At 44.3% G+C, this 19,459-nt stretch overlaps 1 protein-coding gene across 1 annotated transcript in view; it reads left to right on the top strand.

Annotated features, from left to right (window-relative positions):
* Positions 1 to 19,459, top strand: part of LOC311228469 (uncharacterized protein) — a gene marked incomplete at both ends in the record, with an annotated part of 109,132 nt that overhangs the window by 34,582 nt on the left and 55,091 nt on the right. The window contains one exon of the mRNA XM_084314375.1: positions 9,662 to 9,706. Coding sequence (XP_084170501.1) covers positions 9,662 to 9,706 — 45 coding nt within the window. The remainder of the gene's footprint in view (positions 1 to 9,661; positions 9,707 to 19,459) is intronic.

The following is a 19,459-nucleotide window of genomic DNA, read 5'->3' as shown; positions in this document are numbered from 1 at the left end:
TAGCATTTCAATTTCTTTCCAATGTGTCTCTCTCTCTCTCTGTACACTGTATATTGACTGTAGAACGGGAGCTCTCTCTCGCTCTCTCTCTTGCTATATGTTGACTGTATCATGCCCAGCCTCGGGCAGCGCTATTATTTAAGAATATGTTGACTGTATGAAACTTTTCGGCAAGCCATTAGACTAACATTACAATATAAACTTATCACTCGGAAACGTCTCGCTGTTGCAACTCAACTTCTTCTTACGAAACATAGTCTGGGTTGCTCTCTGGATCCCAAATATACGGTACCGGTACAGCCATGTTGTATAGTATAAAGTGTTTCCTATTCACCTGGAAGGACAGGGATATGGGCGGCGGAGATGGGCGGAGGTATTTGGTGGGTGGCTGTCACTCAAAGCATTCTGCTAGTATGGGTGGAGCCAAGCCAATACCAGCCTGAAATCCAGAGGCAGAAAAATGCTGGTTTTGAGTACTTGATTAGAAATATAAAACAATGATTATTTTTGGAATAAACCTTACAGATGTCTTACATAGACTGACAGGAATTGTGTAAAGTTGCCCAAATAGTGCTAGGAATAGCAGTACATGTCCCCTTTAACAATTGTATGTATTGAGCTGTACTGTACTGTACCCATTCTGCAATCTGTTAATAAAGTTTTCAATCAATCAATCAATCAATCAGTAGATCCAGTGTATGATAGTTTCATCCAGGCGGCGACTGTGTTTGTATAGGGAAACCCAGTCGTAATCGTATAGAATGTGAAGATCCAGTCATACATCCAGCATGCAAAGTTTCATACAGACAAACGGTGTTGGTATGAGGAAATCCAGCTGTGAGAGATCTCCGAGGTGACGTTTAGACACGAAAACAAACAAACAAACAAACTCTGATGAGAAGCGGCAGCGAGACGCGTGCGACGTTCTCTCAGTCGGAAGTGACGTTAAGCGTCACATTCATTAAAAACTATTTTCATAATATTAAGATAATAATAAGATAATAATAAGATAATAATAATAATAATAATAATAATAATAATAATAATAATAATAATAATAATAATAATAATAATAATAATAATAATAATAATAATAATAATAATAATAATAATAATAATAATAATAATCAAAGTAATACTAATAATAATAATAACAAAAACAACAACATTAATAATTAGTCAAAACAAATTCATAATTAAGAAATTATATTAGCGGGGCCTCAACTCATGAATTCGGGATTACATTTTTATATAAAAAAGTTAGGTGCAATAAGTTCATAAAAACTAGTATTTTCATAATATTAAGATAATAATAATAAGAACAATAATAATCAAAGTAATACAAAAACAACAACATTAATAATTAGTCAAAACACGTACATAACGTCATACGTACATGAATACTGAATGTTAATATTGAATCAGACAATATTGAATACTGAATGTTAATATTGAATCAGACAATATTGAATACTGAATGCAGGTTGAACTTTATTTGAGGATATAAAAAAAAAAAAAAAATGATTATTGATTTTTTTTAAATTAAAAACAAAGGTTTGAACGTCCGTTCGAAAAACTCTGACGAAGTTTGAATCCCAAAAACAGGCTTCGGGGACAGCCTTACCATACATATTATTTATATTATTCAAATGGGACTCAAACATGTTCCGTTGTGATGTCACAGTATGATGTCACAGTATGATGTCACAGTATGATGTCATAATAGCACATTCTAGAACATTTATTTAACAATTCTCTCAGAAGATATCTTGAAACAGGACTGATCAGTCCTGTTCAGACAGATAGACTAAACAACACATAGACTGAACCCTGCATTTCTCAAACAAGGTGCCTTGGTTTAGCTGTGGAAAGGTGAGTGTCCACAACGGCTAGCTAGCTGTTCTACTTGAATACTGAATGTTAATATTGAATCAGACAATATTGAATACTGAATGTTAAAGGGGAGATGAAGCATAGCGATATAAACATAGTCATAGCATCAAAGTAGTATTTAGATAAACCACAGAAAAACAAGCTGGCTTTTCATCCATGACAGCTCTGAAAACAAAATATAGGGCCAAGTTGAGCCTTGAGGATGACATGTGTGTTGCCTTGTCAAAGACTGACAGCAATAAAGACTGTTTGCTTATTTCCTATGTTCGCTTTGTAAATTCCCAGTCACTGAGTGAAGATCTGCTGTTTTGCAAATATGTCAAAAACAGAGCGACAGCTGATGATTTCTTAAAAATTATTGACAGTTACCTGACAGAACATGGACTGAAATGGGAGAACTGTGTGGGCTTTTGCTCTGACGGTGCGCAGGCCATGGCAGGGAAAAGGAGGGGGCTACAGGCGCTCATCAAGGGGGTCTCGCCAAACGCGCAATGGACGCACTGTAAATTCACAGAGAGGCGCCAGCGTCAAGACAGCTTAGCCCTGAGCTGAATGAGGTTTTGACAGAAGTTATAAACGTGGTAAATTTCATCAAAACCCGACCCCTGCCTGTTCTTTGCGCTGTGTGAGGAGATTGGAGCTGACCATTCTGCAGTGCTGTTTCACAGCGAGGCAAGGTGGCTCTTGCGAGGGAAGGTGTTGTCAATTTGAAAGGTCACGATATTGGTGTTATTTCAATAAATTTAAACATGGCCCATTTCATGACTATTTTGTTGGGGGGGTGGGGGCCCAAAATATTTTGGTCCGCCAAAGGGGGGCCTGACAGAAAAAGTTTGAGAAGCACTGGATTAGGCTATCACCTAAGTCTGTTGGTTGAGCCTCAACTGAACTCAGTCTAAACGTCTCTTCTTTCTCTGTTATCCTCTGCCCGTCGCCGTCGGCAGATCGATGCGGGAGTATGGTATTCCTCCTCTCCCTTGGCAACACCACAACACCGTTTCCAACTAATAACGGCACTAACATTACCACCACAGCGCTGTAGCAAAACACCTCTCTCCTCACTTTTATTCTCCAACTAACGGTTATCTTTTTCTCCGTTCAATATGTGTTGAGTGGCTCGGCTGTATACAAAACGAACGGTATAACTTTGTCTCCGTTCAAATACGCGCTGTAAGCAGCTGCGATACAAGGAGCATATATGGGCAAACAATAAAACACTATCAGGTCAACAGTAAATATATATCTTACAAATCAAACAATATATATATATAGAGAAAATAATAAACGTGGACTTTAGGTGATAGCCCAATCCATACCCCTCTGTTGAACCAACCCCATTAATCTGGACCTCCAGAACACTGCAGAATAATAATACGTGTGTAACAAAACCATTCATTGTGTTTGATGTAAGCAAACTGATGCCAGACTCAGCATTCATGCGTTCGGCTGAATATCGAGATGAAGTGCAGCCTACATGGTGAACTCAACTCATTATTATTGGCGCAAAAAAAGTCAGAGGAAACAAAGCGGCCACTAATGCAAACCACGTTAGAGGGCACATGTGCGTATAAAGGTGGTAGTCAGAAGGCTAAGGTGATCACATGAAAAGTAATGGATTCATAGGGCTACACTCTCCCAGGTTGCACGTATTTTTCAGACATTGCCCTGTACCCAAGCTCTACCAGGCAGTGTAATAGGCTAATTGTTTTTTCAGCCTGTTATTAGTATTGTAAGTGACCTCATTTTTTTACTTCTAATTTACATGCTATACTATGTTATTTTATTTCATACTTATCTTGTCTTGCACAGTCTCTGGAGAGTAACAGTAAGAAGCATTTTGTATAAAAGTATTCTGTACTTCTGTATGACAACTATTAAAGAAACTTGAACTTGAACTTGATTAACTTCTTTAATTCACACCTCCCCAGTTTGCAACAAGCAACAGCCAATGTTCCGAGACATATTTATATATTTGTATAATTTTTAGGCTATTTGAATCCACCATTTAGGGCTGGTGTATTCAAATAGCCTAACAAATAAAATGTAATATGTCTCGGAACATTGGTCCGCAGATGCACCACTGCAAACCAAAGAAATGTAAACTCAAGAAGCCAAAACGAAGTTTAGCCTGTTTTAGAAGGCTATAGCCAAAGTTGCCTTTTACCACTGCATAGCCTATATTTTACGTGCAGTGTTTAGCCTATTAAATAGGCTAATTGTTTTTTTCAGCCTGTTATTCAGCCTGTTAATAAATGTGTCATTAATTGAGTATTTAACTTCTTGAATTCATATTTATTTAGGCTATGCTAATTAAAAACACAAATGTTATGGACATCTAATTAAATTATCTGCTTATTTATTAATGCTTCAATTCATTCAGAAACGTTGCAGCAGGGGCGGTCAGGTGGCGTAACGGAGATTGCGTTCGTCACCAACCCCGGAGCGGCTGGATTCGCCTGTTCAAATCCAGCTCACAGCTCCGGAGTTGTCACCAGCTTGGCTGGCCGTTCACACTAATACAATTGGCAGTATTAGAGGGTGGGAGAAGCTGGCGGGGTGGGTCCGGGTCGTTGTAAACAGCGACTCCTACAGTTCGGTCGGGGCGCCTGCTAAGCGCGGATAGGACCTGAGTGGGATAGTGTGATCCTTCCACACGCTACGCCCTCTCAGTGAGAATCCGCGCTGCCAGGTGAAAAGAAGCGGTTGATTGGCTGGACGTGTGTCGGAGGAAGCACATGGTAGCCTCCACTCTCCCAGACCGACTGTGGGGGGTAAGTGCGCAGCGACCAGGAAGGGGATTGGGAATTGGCATAACGACTAACATTGGGATGGGAGAAAATCGGAGGAAAATGGATGGGGAAAAAGACCAAAAAAAAGAAGAAAAAAAAAACGTTGCAGCAAACAATCCATATGTGCAAAAAGGAAACTGATACCTAATGCTGAATGTGATTTGACCAAAGCACAGTAGGCTGTACACACACAGACAGTGGAGCTGTTTGCAGATAGCGGAGCGCTTTGACTTGTTGTGTGGTGGCGATGTTTCGCAGATAATACAACTACAAGTATAATTATATAATATATATTTTTTCTGTAGGTAACATTACATTTGGTTGACAATTTACTGACTGACTTTCACGACACTCTATATTTACGTAGCTATCTAACCAGCACTGTAAACCGGGACCCAGCCCAAACCATCACCGTGATGTCACCATCCAGCTATATCTAAAATGGCGGCGCCCATGGCAAAAATGGGGAAATTACATTTGAGTTTTCAGACAAATAAGCAGGATTTCACATTTGATTATAGATGTCTTACCCAAGGTATACAAACAAACTAGGCTCATATTGTTTAACGCTTCATCTCCCCTTTAATATTGAATCAGACAATATTGAATACTGAATGTTAAAATTCAGGTTGAACTTTATTTGAGGATATTAAAAAAAAAATATATATATAAAATATATATATATATATATTTTTTTTAATTAAAAACGAATGTTCGAACGTTTAATCAGATTAATCACTTTATTCAAATTGAGGATTTAGTTTGAGGATATTAAAAATATTTTTATAATTTTAATTATACATTTTTGTAAATTAAAAACGAAGGTTCGAACGTTCATTAGAAAAACCCTGACGAAGTTTGAATCCCAAAAACTAGCCCTTTACGTGACTGCGATGTGCAAGCCAGGGGCTTTTGTAACCGCAGTCACTCAGCTATATAGCTACCAGGCTCGTTTAGACCACCAAGCACTGCTTCTGAGCTCGGGGTGGGTCAACGCGCGTCTGGAGTGAAGAGCGCGTCTGGCTCGGAGGTCTGGATGCGCGTCTGGAGTGAAGAGCGCATCTGGCTCGGAGGTCTGGAGTGGAACACTGGAATACCTCCCGTAGAGGATTAGAGAGCGCAGTACAATGTCTCCCTCCAGGCAAACGGCGACAGGTGGCCAAAGCTTGCACCTCGTCTCACGCCGGAGATAAAACAGCATACAGACAGAAACAGAAACTCCCGTAGGAGCCTACAGACAGAGAACCTCCCGAAGGAGTTTGGTGATAGAGATATGATACGGAACGACCCGACCAGGACTGAGGGGAAGAGCGAGGTATTTAAAGCCCAACTGGGGCGCTAATTAGAACACACATCAGGTGCGTGATGGTAATTGATACTCGAGCTAGAAGTGTGTGTTCGGCACCAGACCAATCAAACACATAATGACAGGTAGTCCAAGGGTGTGGCTGCTGAAGAGCAAACGAGAGTAAACGAACGCGAGGGTGGGGGCTAGTGAGGTGAGGAGACAGGGAATTAAAGGTCAAGGGAAAGGCGAACCTCACAGTACTCCCCCCTCCACAGGAGCCACCGGGCGACCCAAAAATACAGACAGAGTGGCAGGGGACAAAACAAGGCAACAAACAAAAGGTACCAGGCCATGCTAGCAGGGGAAGCTACAACAAAAGTGGGGCTAGCAAAGGAACAGGGTAGCTGAGGGGTAACCAGGGTAGCAGAGGGGTAACTAGGGTAGCCGAAGGGTGACTAGGGTAGCTGAGGGGTAAGTAGGGTAGCTGAGGGGTAACTAGAGGAGCTGAGGGGTAACTAGAGGAGCCGAGGGAAGGGGCTAGCAGAGGGAAAGGGTAGCTGCCAGGGCACTGATAGCCACAGGGCCTATGCTAGCTGTACTGCTACATTAACATAAAGGCTGCGCTAGCTGCCGGAGCTAGGCTGGCAGACAGGGCTGGACCAGCATGAGAGAACAAGCTAGCTGGAAGGACAGTCCTAGCTGTGGGGAACTGACCTTGCTAGCTGAAGGGACAGTCCTAGCAGTGAGAAAACTGACCTTGCTAGCTGAAAGGGCAGTCCTAGCAGTGGGAGAAAACTGACCTTGCTAGCTGAAGGGGCAGTCCTAGCAGTGGGAGAAAACTGACCTTGCTAGCTGAAGGGGCAGTCCTAGCAGTGGGAGAAAACTGACCTTGCTAGCTGAAAGGGCAGTCCCAGCAGTGGGAAAACTGACCTTGCTAGCTGAAAGGGCAGTCCTAGCAGTGGGAAAAAACTGACCTTGCTAGCTGAAAGGGCAGTCCTAGCTGGGAGAAAACTGACCTTGCTAGCTGAAAGGGCAGTCCTAGCAGTGGGAGAAAACTGACCTTGCTAGCTGAAAGGGCAGTCCTAGCAGTGGGAAAAAACTGACCTTGCTAGCTGAAAGGGCAGTCCTAGCAGTGGGAAAACTGACCTTGCTAGCTGAAAGGGCAGTCCTAGCAGTGGGAAAAAACTGACCTTGCTAGCTGAAAGGGCAGTCCTAGCAGTGGGAGAAAACTGACCTTGCTAGCTGAAAGGGCAGTCCTAGCAGTGGGAAAACTGACCTTGCTAGCTGAAGGAGCAGTCCTAGCAGTGGGAAGGCTACACGAAAAGTGGAGGCCATGCAGAGGGACCGGGTTAGCTGCCTGGGCATGGCTAGCTACAGGGCCTATGCTAGCTGCAAGGGCTGCATTAACATAGTGGCTGTGCTAACAGCCGGGGCTAAGCTAGCAGACTGGGGCCATGCAGAGGGACTGGGTTAGCTGCCTGGGCATGGCTAGCTACAGGGCCTATGCCAGCAGCAAGGCTGCATTAACATAGAGGCTGTGCTAGCAGCCGGGGCTAAGCTAGCAGACTGGGGCCATGCTGGTAGTAGAGGCCTAACAAGCTGCAGGGGAGCTAACGAGGCCAACAGGGAAGCAAACAGGGGAGTCAACAGGCTAACAGGGGAGCTAACAGGGGAGACTAACAGGCTAACAGGGGAGCTAACAGGGCTAACAGGGAAGCTAACAGGGCTAACAGGGGAGCTAACAGGGAAGCTAACAGGGGAGACTAACAGGCTAAACAGGGGAGCTGACAGGGAAGCTAACAGGGGAACTAGAGGGAACAAAAAAAAAAGGCAAACTCAACATACACCGTCTGTGCTGGCTGGGGTCGTCGACTGGTCGGGTCGTACTGTTATGGTTTGTAACCGACCCCAATCGCACAACACAAGACAGGTATGAGAGTAAGCCAAGAACTGGGCATTTATTGTATACAACAGAAAACGGCACTGTCCCTTTAAGGGAGAACACAAAATACTGGAAAACAAGAAATGGGAAAATGGGCACAGTGCCTTTAAGAGGCGAGCTGGCTAAGGGGAAGGCTAAGGGAACAGGGCCAGGGCAAGGGACAAGGGCAGGAACAGGGAGGACTAGGAGGACTGGACAGGGAGGACTAGGAGGACTGGACAAGGAGGACTAGGAGGACTAGAAGGACTGGACAGGGAGGACTAGGAGGACTAGAGAGGGGAAACAGGGACAGAGGCCCGCGGAGGCGGGCTGGGGACAGGGAGGACTAGGAGGACTAGAAGGACTGGACAGGGAGGACTAGGAGGACTAGAATGGGGAAACAGGGACAGAGGCCCGCGGAGGCGGGCTGGGGACAGGGAGGACTAGGAGGACAGGGATGACTAGGAGGACTAGGAGGAACTGGACAGGGACAGAGAGAAACAGAGTCAAGGCCTTGGACAGGGCGAGGGCTGGAGCTGCTTACAGGGAGGAGTAGGAGGGCGCAGGCTCGGAGAGCGCATCTGGCGCGGAGGTCTGAGTGGTGCGCGTCTGCTTGGAGTACGCGCCGGTACGGAGGGCGCATCTGGCGCGGAGGTCTGAGTGGTGCGCGTCTGCTTGGAGTACGCGCCGGTACGGAGAGCGCATCTGGCGCGGAGGTCTGAGTGGTGCGCGTCTGCTTGGAGTACGCGCCGGTACGGAGAGCGCATCTGGCGCGGAGGTCTGAGTGGTGCGCGTCTGCTTGGAGTACGCGCCGGTACGGATAGCGCATCTGGCGCGGAGTCTGGATGTGCGTCTGGATGCGCGTCTGGAGTAAAGAGCGTGTCTGGCGCGGAGTCTGGATGCGCGTCTGGATGCGCGTCTGGAGTGAAGAGCGCGTCTGGCTCGGAGGTCTGGATGCGCGTCTGGATGCGCGTCTGGAGTGAAGAGCGCGTCTGGCTCGGAGGTCTGGATGCGCGTCTGGATGCGCGTCTCGAGTGAAGAGCGCGTCTGGCTCGGAGGTCTGGATGCGCGTCTGGAGTGAAGAGCGCGTCTGGCTCGGAGGTCTGGATGCGCGTCTGGATGCGCGTCTGGAGTGAAGAACGCGTCTGGCTCGGAGGTCTGGATGCGCGTCTGGAGTGAAGAGCGCGTCTGGCTCGGAGGTCTGGAGTGGAACACTGGAATACCTCCCGTAGAGGATTAGAGAGCGCAGTACAATGTCTCCCTCCAGGCAAACGGCGACAGGTGGCCAAAGCTTGCACCTCGTCTCACGCCGGAGATAAAACAGCATACAGACAAAAACAGAAACTCCCGTAGGAGCCTACAGACAGAGAACCTCCCGAAGGAGTTTGGTGATAGAGATATGATACGGAACGACCCGACCAGGACTGAGGGGAAGAGCGAGGTATTTAAAGCCCAACTGGGGCGCTAATTAGAACACACATCAGGTGCGTGATGGTAATTGATACTCGAGCTAGAAGTGTGTGTTCGGCACCAGACCAATCAAACACATAATGACAGGTAGTCCAAGGGTGTGGCTGCTGAAGAGCAAACGAGAGTAAACGAACGCGAGGGTGGGGGCTAGTGAGGTGAGGAGACAGGGAATTAAAGGTCAAGGGAAAGGCGAACCTCACAGTAAGTGTCTAATGCTGTTTTTCTGAATACCGGTAGAGCCCCATGCAGGATATTAATGTGACCACAGGATATTAATCTTCTTCTTTCGTGTCTCATCAGATGGGCAACAACTCCATGTCCCCGAGCCAGGCGATGGACGACAAGGTCAGGACTCCTATCCTTCTCATGATTATGAATATGTAACGGAATGTAGGCCAATCTCGCTAACGTTACTCGACCGAAATCAATTAGCAACATGATTCACCAATACTACTAGCTAGCTGGCTAACTAGCCAACGTTAACTAGCTCCCGTCAAAACGTCAGATAGCTTGCCTCTCGAAGACACGCTGACGTCACGAGATCGCCGCCATCTTGGTATTGGGAAAACAAACAGATTTCTACTGATCTACTGTGTGTGTCCCCCCTACCCCAACCCCCGCACCCCACCCCCCCTCCAATGTACAGCCCCCACCCACCCAACCCCACCCCACCCACCCAACCTCCTCCAATGTACAGTTTCTACGTCAAATATATATACACTCTTTTTCTGGACACTTTTTGTATCACAACTGTACTGTATTTGCAAATCTGATATGTCATAAATGTATAGATGTAGCATAGCAGTACTGTCTATCTGTATGTCATGTATGTCATATATGTTATGATGAATTGAAAATGGGGGACCCTGATGTAAACAAGACGAAAGTCTTTCTCTGGTCTACATCCCCTTAACAATTGTATGTATTGAGCTGTACTGTACTCTACCCATTCTACAATCTGTTAATAAACTTTTCAATCAATCAATCAATCAATCAAACTTATGCGTGGAGCTCCGTTTTTATTACATGTTTTTATCACACTCTTGTTAATTTCATAACCTTTTCATTTAATTTGTTTTGATAATATTGAGGCCAACATGGCATTTCACTACTTTTGACAGCCTTTCTGGTAGTTCTAAGGCGAGATATGAGTCAAAGCTCGCCCTGATTGACTTGCAATCTTGTCCATACAAGACACCTGCAGACCATTGGGTGAACAACCTGTTAGATATTGAGTACTTCATTTAAGAATCAACTCCGTATTTAAACAATAAACTTTATTTCAGTTCTCCGCCGGTCGAGTGCCCGCGCACTTGACTCGCTCTCAGTATTCTCCGGAGTGAACGTGCAGCGTCAGCTCCTATGACGTAACCACGTAACAATGTGGCACGTCAGTACACAACATCCCCTCCTTACTAGGACATAAACTCCAATGTACCATGTACAGAAATATCAGTGAATTCAATAATTTTTCTTTCACATACAGAATACACTTCAATTCTTTTTTTTTCAATATGTCTCCCTGTTATCAAAAATAAACAAAGGTTCACCATGAACAAAAACTCCACCTTGAAAATAGTAAATGCATGTAAACATCATTGAACATGGCTGGTAATGCTTAAGCATTACATCACAAGCAGGAGTGACCACCCCTAGGCATGGTCTAATTCTCATAACCCACGACTGCGCGTTGTGTAATGGCTTTTATACAACTGGCGCATTCATCCAACCTTATTGCTATACAATAAACATACATTAATTGAAGATGTATTGACAAAACCATCCGCAGAAAAAGTAGTTCCAAAAAAAAAGAGAGACGTTGCCTCCGTGAGCAGCGCTGTTTCAAGGCATTCCATCTAAAGTGAGCGTGTGTGAGCGTGTGTTATGGGATTGATTGATTGATTGATTGAACATTTTATTACAGATAGACAGTGCTTACATCTTTATACAATTGCAGAATTCATCCAACCTTATTGCTATACAATAAACGAAGGGTTATGTATATAACCCAGTTCTATGAGTTATGGTGCGCTCAGCACCTGTCTGCATATATCTCGCTTCAGCGTATATACACTGAATAAAAACTTCCACCATGTACCTTTACATGCCAGCATTCGTCTGGCCACACCCCCATCCGCTTACCTACATAAGCAGGGGTGGGGCCACACACTCATCTCCTTCCCAACAAATTTCACCACAATGAAAAATCAAGGGCCGCAGCGGCGTCCAGGTGCTGAGCGCACCATAACTCATAGAACTGGGTTATACATAACCCTTCGTTCTATAGCGTTATGGCTTCGCTCAGCACCTGTCTGCATAACAGGGGATGAGCGGGAGCCATAGCCCGACCAATGTACCCCGCTGAGGCCCCCCACAACCATCAGACCGGGGAGGACCGAGCCCCCCCGACCCTCCCTAATGGAGGATACCCCCCCTATTGGAGGTTCACGGGAGGGCGACGGATCCGACCGTGCAAAGAGGCACTCAAGCAACTCAACGCACAGGGTGAGCAGACCGTGGCTTGACCCCACGACTACACACACGCACAACCCGCATGCCACCCGGGAACAAACGGAAGGAACAACCTCGTTATTGCCCCCAGAAATCACGGGGTCAAGAGCAAACCCAACCCCGTGGCAACGCCGTAGCAGCGGAGAGCGAAGGAAGACCCAGACCCACTGAAGGGACTGGATCCCCTGGAAAACGGGGGCCCAGAGAGGTCAATGACGCCAGGCATCAAGACCCCACCAGGTGGTCACTTAGTGACACCACCCCCCACATCGCCAATATATTCGGATAAGGCCCCTCCAAGAGCAGGCCCTTTCCCCCCAATAGCACACCGCCTGGCACACTGACCCTGCAGAACAGGCAGTCAGCATGGCCGTAAGTACACAAAAAAGGTTAACCAACGGAAGCAGGCAGCGCACCGGGGAAACCAAGCAACAGGCTGTAACCTGAGCCTGGAGCACTGCGGACGAGACAGGCGCCAAAGGAGTCAGCTGAAAACAGCCCCCCCGGCGGAAGGGGCGTATGCTGGCGTTGTTGCATGACAAAGCCTCCATTAAAAAAAAACCACCCAGAGGGGTCGAGGCAGAGAAGGCTGACATGATTGGCAGATGTCATGAACGTGCAGGGGCACACTCAACCGGGTAACCCGGGAGTTGACTCTGCTCCAACATACCAGGGAATCAATCACCCTCTCTGTACAGACGGTGGTTGTTCCTATAACCCCTCAAGAAAAAACTCCAAAACACACCTGCGGGCATACACTGGCTATACCGCAGTACAAGTGTTTCAGTTTTCAAAAAAGGGTTATCCCAGGCCTACGGTATCAACAAAACTTTACTTCGGACCGGGACCGGCGGCACGGGAAGCACAGGGTTACCAGAGGAGGTCCAAGACCACCCCAACAGCCCCCTCTCTTCGCCACGCGTGAGAGAGGAGCGAAAATAATGGAGAACCAGCCCCTTATGACAGTGCCAGGTACAAAAGAGTACCCAACAAGGGTCTCCATAACGCCTAACCTTGTGACACCCCGGGCCGACCCAGCATGTTTTCCCCCTGAAAAAAAACCCAAGTCCCTCAGGGTACCAGAACAGCAGATCTGCATCCCCGGCGGACAACGGGTTAACTGACCTGGACCAGCGCGACCAGACCAGTCCCGTGTCCTAACCACGCCGACATGCCCACTCCAGAAGAGGGGGTAGGTATGCATGTCGATCTAAAACATGAAAAGAGGGCGCCACCCAGACGGTCCCCATTTAGACCGTGCTCAGTGGCCCACCCCAAGGGCGTGAGACCCCTCTACCTATGTTTTGATCTATTCCGTTAACATCCCCCAGATATGAACGAGAATTCATCGAGACAACCTAGTAAACTGGCGCTCGGAAGAGACAAAACTCCATCCCAGTTGCCCTATAAAAAACGCTGTTTTAACAAGCAACCAAGGCACACTTAGCCCCTGTGTGATTCTTTAACAGAAACACACCGAGCCAGCACTATGTACAGATCCAGCCAGAATTTGTCATGGAGCAGCTGTTTGCCGGCCGTTTTGACGCCGTTTGGCATGGTTAATGTTAACAATGACCAGCGGGGGCGCTCTCATACAGCTGGTGACAACTGCCCGACGCGCCGGCTTTTTGTTCATTCATTGGAGGAGCTGCGCGCTGGACTAAGCTCGAGTTCCATTCAGTTCCATTACAGCTGGTGACTTCATTCATAGGATGCTACAACGTCCTACAGTATGTCTACAGACTGCATGAATGAATGTTGCTGAATTAAAGAATGAATAAGTTAAACGTGTCAATTCAGCAGTCAAAGTGTATATATTAAAACGTGTCAAATCTAACTTCATTAGATGGCCGACGTACGGCTCTCTTGTCCATTCATTTCATCAAAAGAAAGCGTTAGTGTAATGCTTCTTGGTAACAATAAGTTTGTGTACGCAATGTTGCTGAATAAAATAATTAAACCGTTAAGACCTGTCGAATTAGCAGTCAATGTGTATATTTTGTGTAGGGGATATATAATGGATATATTTTGTCTAGTACCGTGGTCTAGTCGTTTATGCCCATTCCTTTCAAGCCGAGGCCCGGGGTTTGAATCCCAGCGTGTCTAATATATATATTTTTTTATTATTTATAAAATGAAATTGCCCGCAACGATGTGCATAATACAATAGTAATAATATATAATAAGAATCCAACCAATAGAGCGACATTGTGCAATAAACAAGTAAACAAAGTAGGGCATATCGGTATTTGTACATGAGTTATTCTGAGTCAACTTCTTGTCTGTTGTTGCTACGCAACTTCACTTGACTTGAAAAGACTTGATACCTCCCCCCATGCCCAACGATTAAAAATTAACGTTATTAAATGTATATATATATATTAATTCATTTTGCGCGAATCCACACTTCATTTCCCAGATCCACTTTGAAACAACCAATCACGTTGCGCGATAGCACGAGCGATCCACAGTCAGTAAGTAATGTTACAGCTGAGTTCACTCATTCAGAACGGCGAAATGTGCCGCTATATATATCAACAACAATCATTCACAAATAATAGACCAGAACAGGAATGGAAAGGAAACGTCAGTGACGTCACATACTGGATTTACTACATCGCCCTCTGTAGAACACAAATGAGCAAGGGCGCACATAATAATAATATATTTAACACCCCCACTCGAACTTAGCTTATTGTGGTACAAAACAAAAATATATATATATATATTCTCCCTCTTTGGCCTGCAATACAAAATAAACAACAACAACAAAAAAAACATATTGGCACATCCATGCTTTTCTTTCACTCTAACTAAGTGCCAAACAAATACTGAGCAAACTTCTTCAGTTGTAGCTTAGTGGCTGGTTTTGTCATCACATCAGCAATCATGTTGTCAGTAGGACAATATTCCAAACATATCCTCCCACTATTCACAGTTTCTCTTATGAAGTGATATTTTATATCAATATGTTTACATCTTTGCCTGTTTACAGGATTCCTGGCTAGTGCAATAGCTCCTTGGTTATCATCATAAACCTTGGTTTGTGGGGGGGTTTGAGCTGGAGCATATGTGTGTAGGGTTTTAGAAAATAGGTATTAGGGGTATATTATATACTAACATTTATATAACTGTAACTTCGCTGGATATACACTGTATACGGTTAAAATGTTATTATTGACTATTTTTGTTTTATCCTGTTTCTGTACTTGCATATATTTTAACCACCTTTACTGAAAGTTTCATTATACATTGTGTGTTGAGTACTGACTTTTAATAAGTTTTGTTTTGCAATAATAAAAAAAATTAAAAAAAAAAAAAAAAAAAACCTTGGTTTGTGCATACTGACATCCATCAATACCCTTGAGTAGCTGTTGCAAATACATACACTCCTGTATGGCTGATGCTAAGGCCATGTATCCTGCCTCGCAGGTAGAAAGTGCAACTGTTGGTTGTCTTCTACTCTTCCATGAAATGAGAGAGCTTCTCTCACTTAGACTGGCACAGTACCCTGTGGTACTACGTCTGTCTACAACGTCTGATGCCCAGTCAGCATCACTGTGGACTATTAGGCCTAGTTCACCTGTATCATTCTTTTTAAAACATAAGCCACGGTCTGTTGTACCCTTAAGATACCTGAACACATGTTTTACAGTGTTCCAATGCTCTTCACTTGGTTCAGAAAGATGCTGGGAAGGTTTACTGACTACAAAACTTAAATCTGGTCTAGTGCATGTAGCCAAATAGATCAAACTTCCCACTGCCTCTATACATCCTCGGGTCTCCAAATTTTTCTGCATTTTCTGTGTATTCAAGTTTTGATTCACATGGGGTCTCTCTGGACCTACACTCTTGCATTCCAAATCTGGAGAGGATTTTGTTCACATACCTCTGTTGTGACATTGTGACTTGACCCTCTGACTGGTTCAAATCTATCCGACTATGCTTGCACCTCATGGTACCAAAGCACCTCAAAGGCGCTAAAAACAAAATTACAAACATCTCAAAACAAACTGGTCAGACTACTGCTTGACCTTACTCCTAGAACCCACCTCACCCCTGCCCACTTTGACAACCTAGGATGGCTTAGAGTAGACAACAGAGTACAGCAACTTGCAATGGGCCTGGTCTACAAGATACACTACACGACCAAGGTACCCATGTACATGTCAAAATACTTCCCAAAGGTCAGTGAATACCACGATCACAACACCAGAGGGAGCTCCACAAATCATGTTAAACCCAGATTCGGCTCAAATAAGGGACTAAACACGTTTCGCAATTATGCCACATCAATGTGGAATGCCCTACCCAAAGCTGTAAAGGAATGTGGATCACTACCCACTTTCAAAACCTCTCTCAAGGGACACCTACGGGAGACTGCAATTCAACACTGGCCCCTGTAAATATCCTAACCCAACCCCCTCCAATGTACAGTCATTTACCTAGTATGGTTTTGTCAATAGTCCAATGTACAATTTTGTTTGTTTGTACAGTGTCTCCTCCCCCCCCCCTCAATGTACAGTTTTGCTTGTTTATACAGTGTGCCCCCCCCCAACCACCTCCAATGTAAATTACCCAGTACCCAACCCCCCCCACCCAACCTCCTCCAATGTACAGTTTCTACGTCAAATGTATATACTCCCTTTTCTTGACTCCTTCTGTATCACAAACAGTACTGTATTTGCAAATCTGGTATGTCATAAATGTATAGATGTAGCAGTACTGAGGCGGCTAGGTGGTGTAGTGGGCAAGGCACTCGCCACCAGTGTGGAGACGCTAGGATTCGCATGTTCGAATCCAGCTCTCCACATTGTTTTCAGTTTAGCTGGTCGTCCGCAGTAATACACATTGGCCGTATTACGGGGAGGGAAACTGAAGGGTGGGGATCGGGCGTTGTGAACAAGCGACTCCTACAAGTCGGTTGGTGCGCCTGCGCAGTAGAATCAGGAAGTGTCGGGGGCAGCGTGAGCCTCCCACGCGTTACTCCTCGACACTGAGAGATCGAGCTGCGCAGGTGAAAAGATGCGACTGCTGTTACCTCACGTACCGGAGGGGACTTGTGCTATGTATGACTTAGTCCACATTGCAGCCGGCTTGTGGGAGGCAAGAAACAGCGTTCGTGACAGGGGAGGGTTGAATTGGATGATACGAAAATTGGGATGGGAGAAAATATAGAAAAATGGGAGAAAAAGTGGATAAAAAAAAATATATATATGTAGCAGTACTGACTATCTGTATGTCATGTATGTCATATATGTCCTGATGAATTGAAAATGGGGGACCCTGATGTAAACAAGACGAAAGTCTTTCTCTGGTCTGCATCCCCTTAACAATTGTGTGTATTGAGCTGTACTGTATTGTACCCATTCTGCAATCTGTTAATAAAGTTTTCAATCAATCAATCAATCAATCCCTAGAAAATGTTTTAATTTTCCCAGATCCTTCATTTTAAACCTCTCAGCAAGCATAATTTTGACACCTTTCACAACCTCCTCATTGTTACCAGCAATGATTAAATCATCAACAAATACAATTAGAATCACTTTTTCATTTTGTTTTTCCCTTGTGTATTGGCAGTTATCAGCAGGATTTTGTTCAAAACCATTCTCAGTGAGATATGCATGTAACAGAGCATTCCAGTTTCTGCCTGACTGCTTTAGACCGTATAGGGATTTCTGTAATTTGCATACTAGCTTTTCTCCTGTTTCTGACTATCTCATAACCATAATTCTAATTTTTTACTTCTTCTTCCATCAAAATGTATGTTACTTTTCTACCAATCTGTATTAGAGAGTCTCATCAGATATGGTATTACAGCTTGGTTTGGTAACCTGTCTGTACAATTAAAGTCCAAACTGGTCCGTCTGATGCAGACCGCATGGAAGATCATAGGGGTGAAAGGTCACCCATCCCTGCAGTCTATGTATGAACAGGCTACTCTAAGGCAAGCCAATAGAATAGTCTCGAAAACAAGAGATCTAATGTACATTAAACTTGAAAATAGTCTGTCTCGTCTCTCCCTCCATCCCAACAGGGGGGTAGAGTGACTAGCCTGTGTAGGTGTGACATTGGATTGGCAACCCCCACACACACCATTGAAATGCTAATTGTTGGGGGACCCTGATGTAAACAAGACGAAAGTATTTCTCAGGTCTGCACCCCCTTAACAATTGTATGTATTGAGCTGGACTGTACTGTACCCATTCTGCAATCTGTTAAAATTTGATTTTACATTTACATTTAGTCAACTACCTATTGAGAGAAAAAGACAGCCAAGATTGTACTTTAAACTAAATTACTTTTATTTGCCTGTATTCTAATTACATGCAATGCTTTGGTCCAACAAAGTAGAACTGTAATATGTACTTTCTCAGTCAGTGCTAAGTTCACATCAAAACAAAAGTAGAACTGTAATGTGGACTCTCATATTATTAACATTGACAAACATATTTACAATTAGCATTTTATAAAGTAGAACTGTAATGTGTACTTTCTCAGTCAGTGCTAAGTGCAGTCATCTTATGCAGCATCACTTTTCACATCAAAACAAAAGTAGAACTGTAATGTGGACCTTCTCCTATTAATTAACATTGCCAAACATATTTACAATTAGCATTTTATAAAGTAGAACTGTAATATGTACTTTCTCAGTCAGTGCTAAATGCAGTCCTCTTATGCAGCATCACTTTTCACATCAAAACAAAAGTAGAACTGTAATGTGGACTGTATCACAGGTCAATCACAAATGTCTCTCTAATCCTTGAAAACAATGCTGTTTACATAGCATTTAACATAGCATTAGTTGGGTTTTTTTATTATCCTTTGGCGGAATTATAGGTCAACGTGTAACTTTAATATTTCCGTTGGTGTACTATACTACTGCCGTCCGTCACTGGACCATGCGTGTCCCGACACCGACGCCTGCTGCGCCTGCTGTGTGCTGTGAGTGTCAGTGTTGCTACAGTACAGTCACAGTCGTCAGTCAGTCACACTTATTTAACATGATCAAATAATTATTATAATATTTTTTACTTCACTTTGAAATATTATAGTGAAATATTTTGCAATGTTGTCGCATTTATCTTGTTGAAATCATCCAACAGGCTCTTTTTTGTAAGTTGACTGGTTTGCACACCAATAATACAGTGCAATAATAGAATAGTAGAATAGATAGTAAAATTATGCAATAGAATGGCCAGAGTAAAATAGTGCTACAGTACAATCAACAGCGGGGTGTATTTGAAGGCTATGGTGAAGAGGTACGTTTTTAGCTTATTTCTGAAAATATTAAGAGATCTAGCTTCCCTAATGTCCATAGGTAGTGTGTTCCATAACTTTGGTGCATAGTTAGCAAAGGCTGCATCACTGATTTTCTTTAGACTGTGGCTCGGAACCTTCAATAGTAGATGATCGCAATGTTTATACTTTGTATATAAGGAGGAGGACCTTGAAATCAATTCTAAATGTTACCGATGATTACTGATGTAAACAGGGGGATCCTGATGTAAACAAGACGAAAGTCTTTCTCTGGTTTGCATCCCCTTAACAATTGTATGTATAATTGTATGTAATTGACAAGGGTGA

Source organism: Notolepis coatsorum (genome assembly GCF_963971535.1).
Source record: "Notolepis coatsorum genome assembly, chromosome: 5".
Lineage (NCBI taxonomy): Eukaryota > Metazoa > Chordata > Actinopteri > Aulopiformes > Paralepididae > Notolepis > Notolepis coatsorum.
The sequence above is the reverse complement of the archived record's forward strand: the minus strand, read 5'-3'. Positions and strand labels throughout refer to the sequence as shown.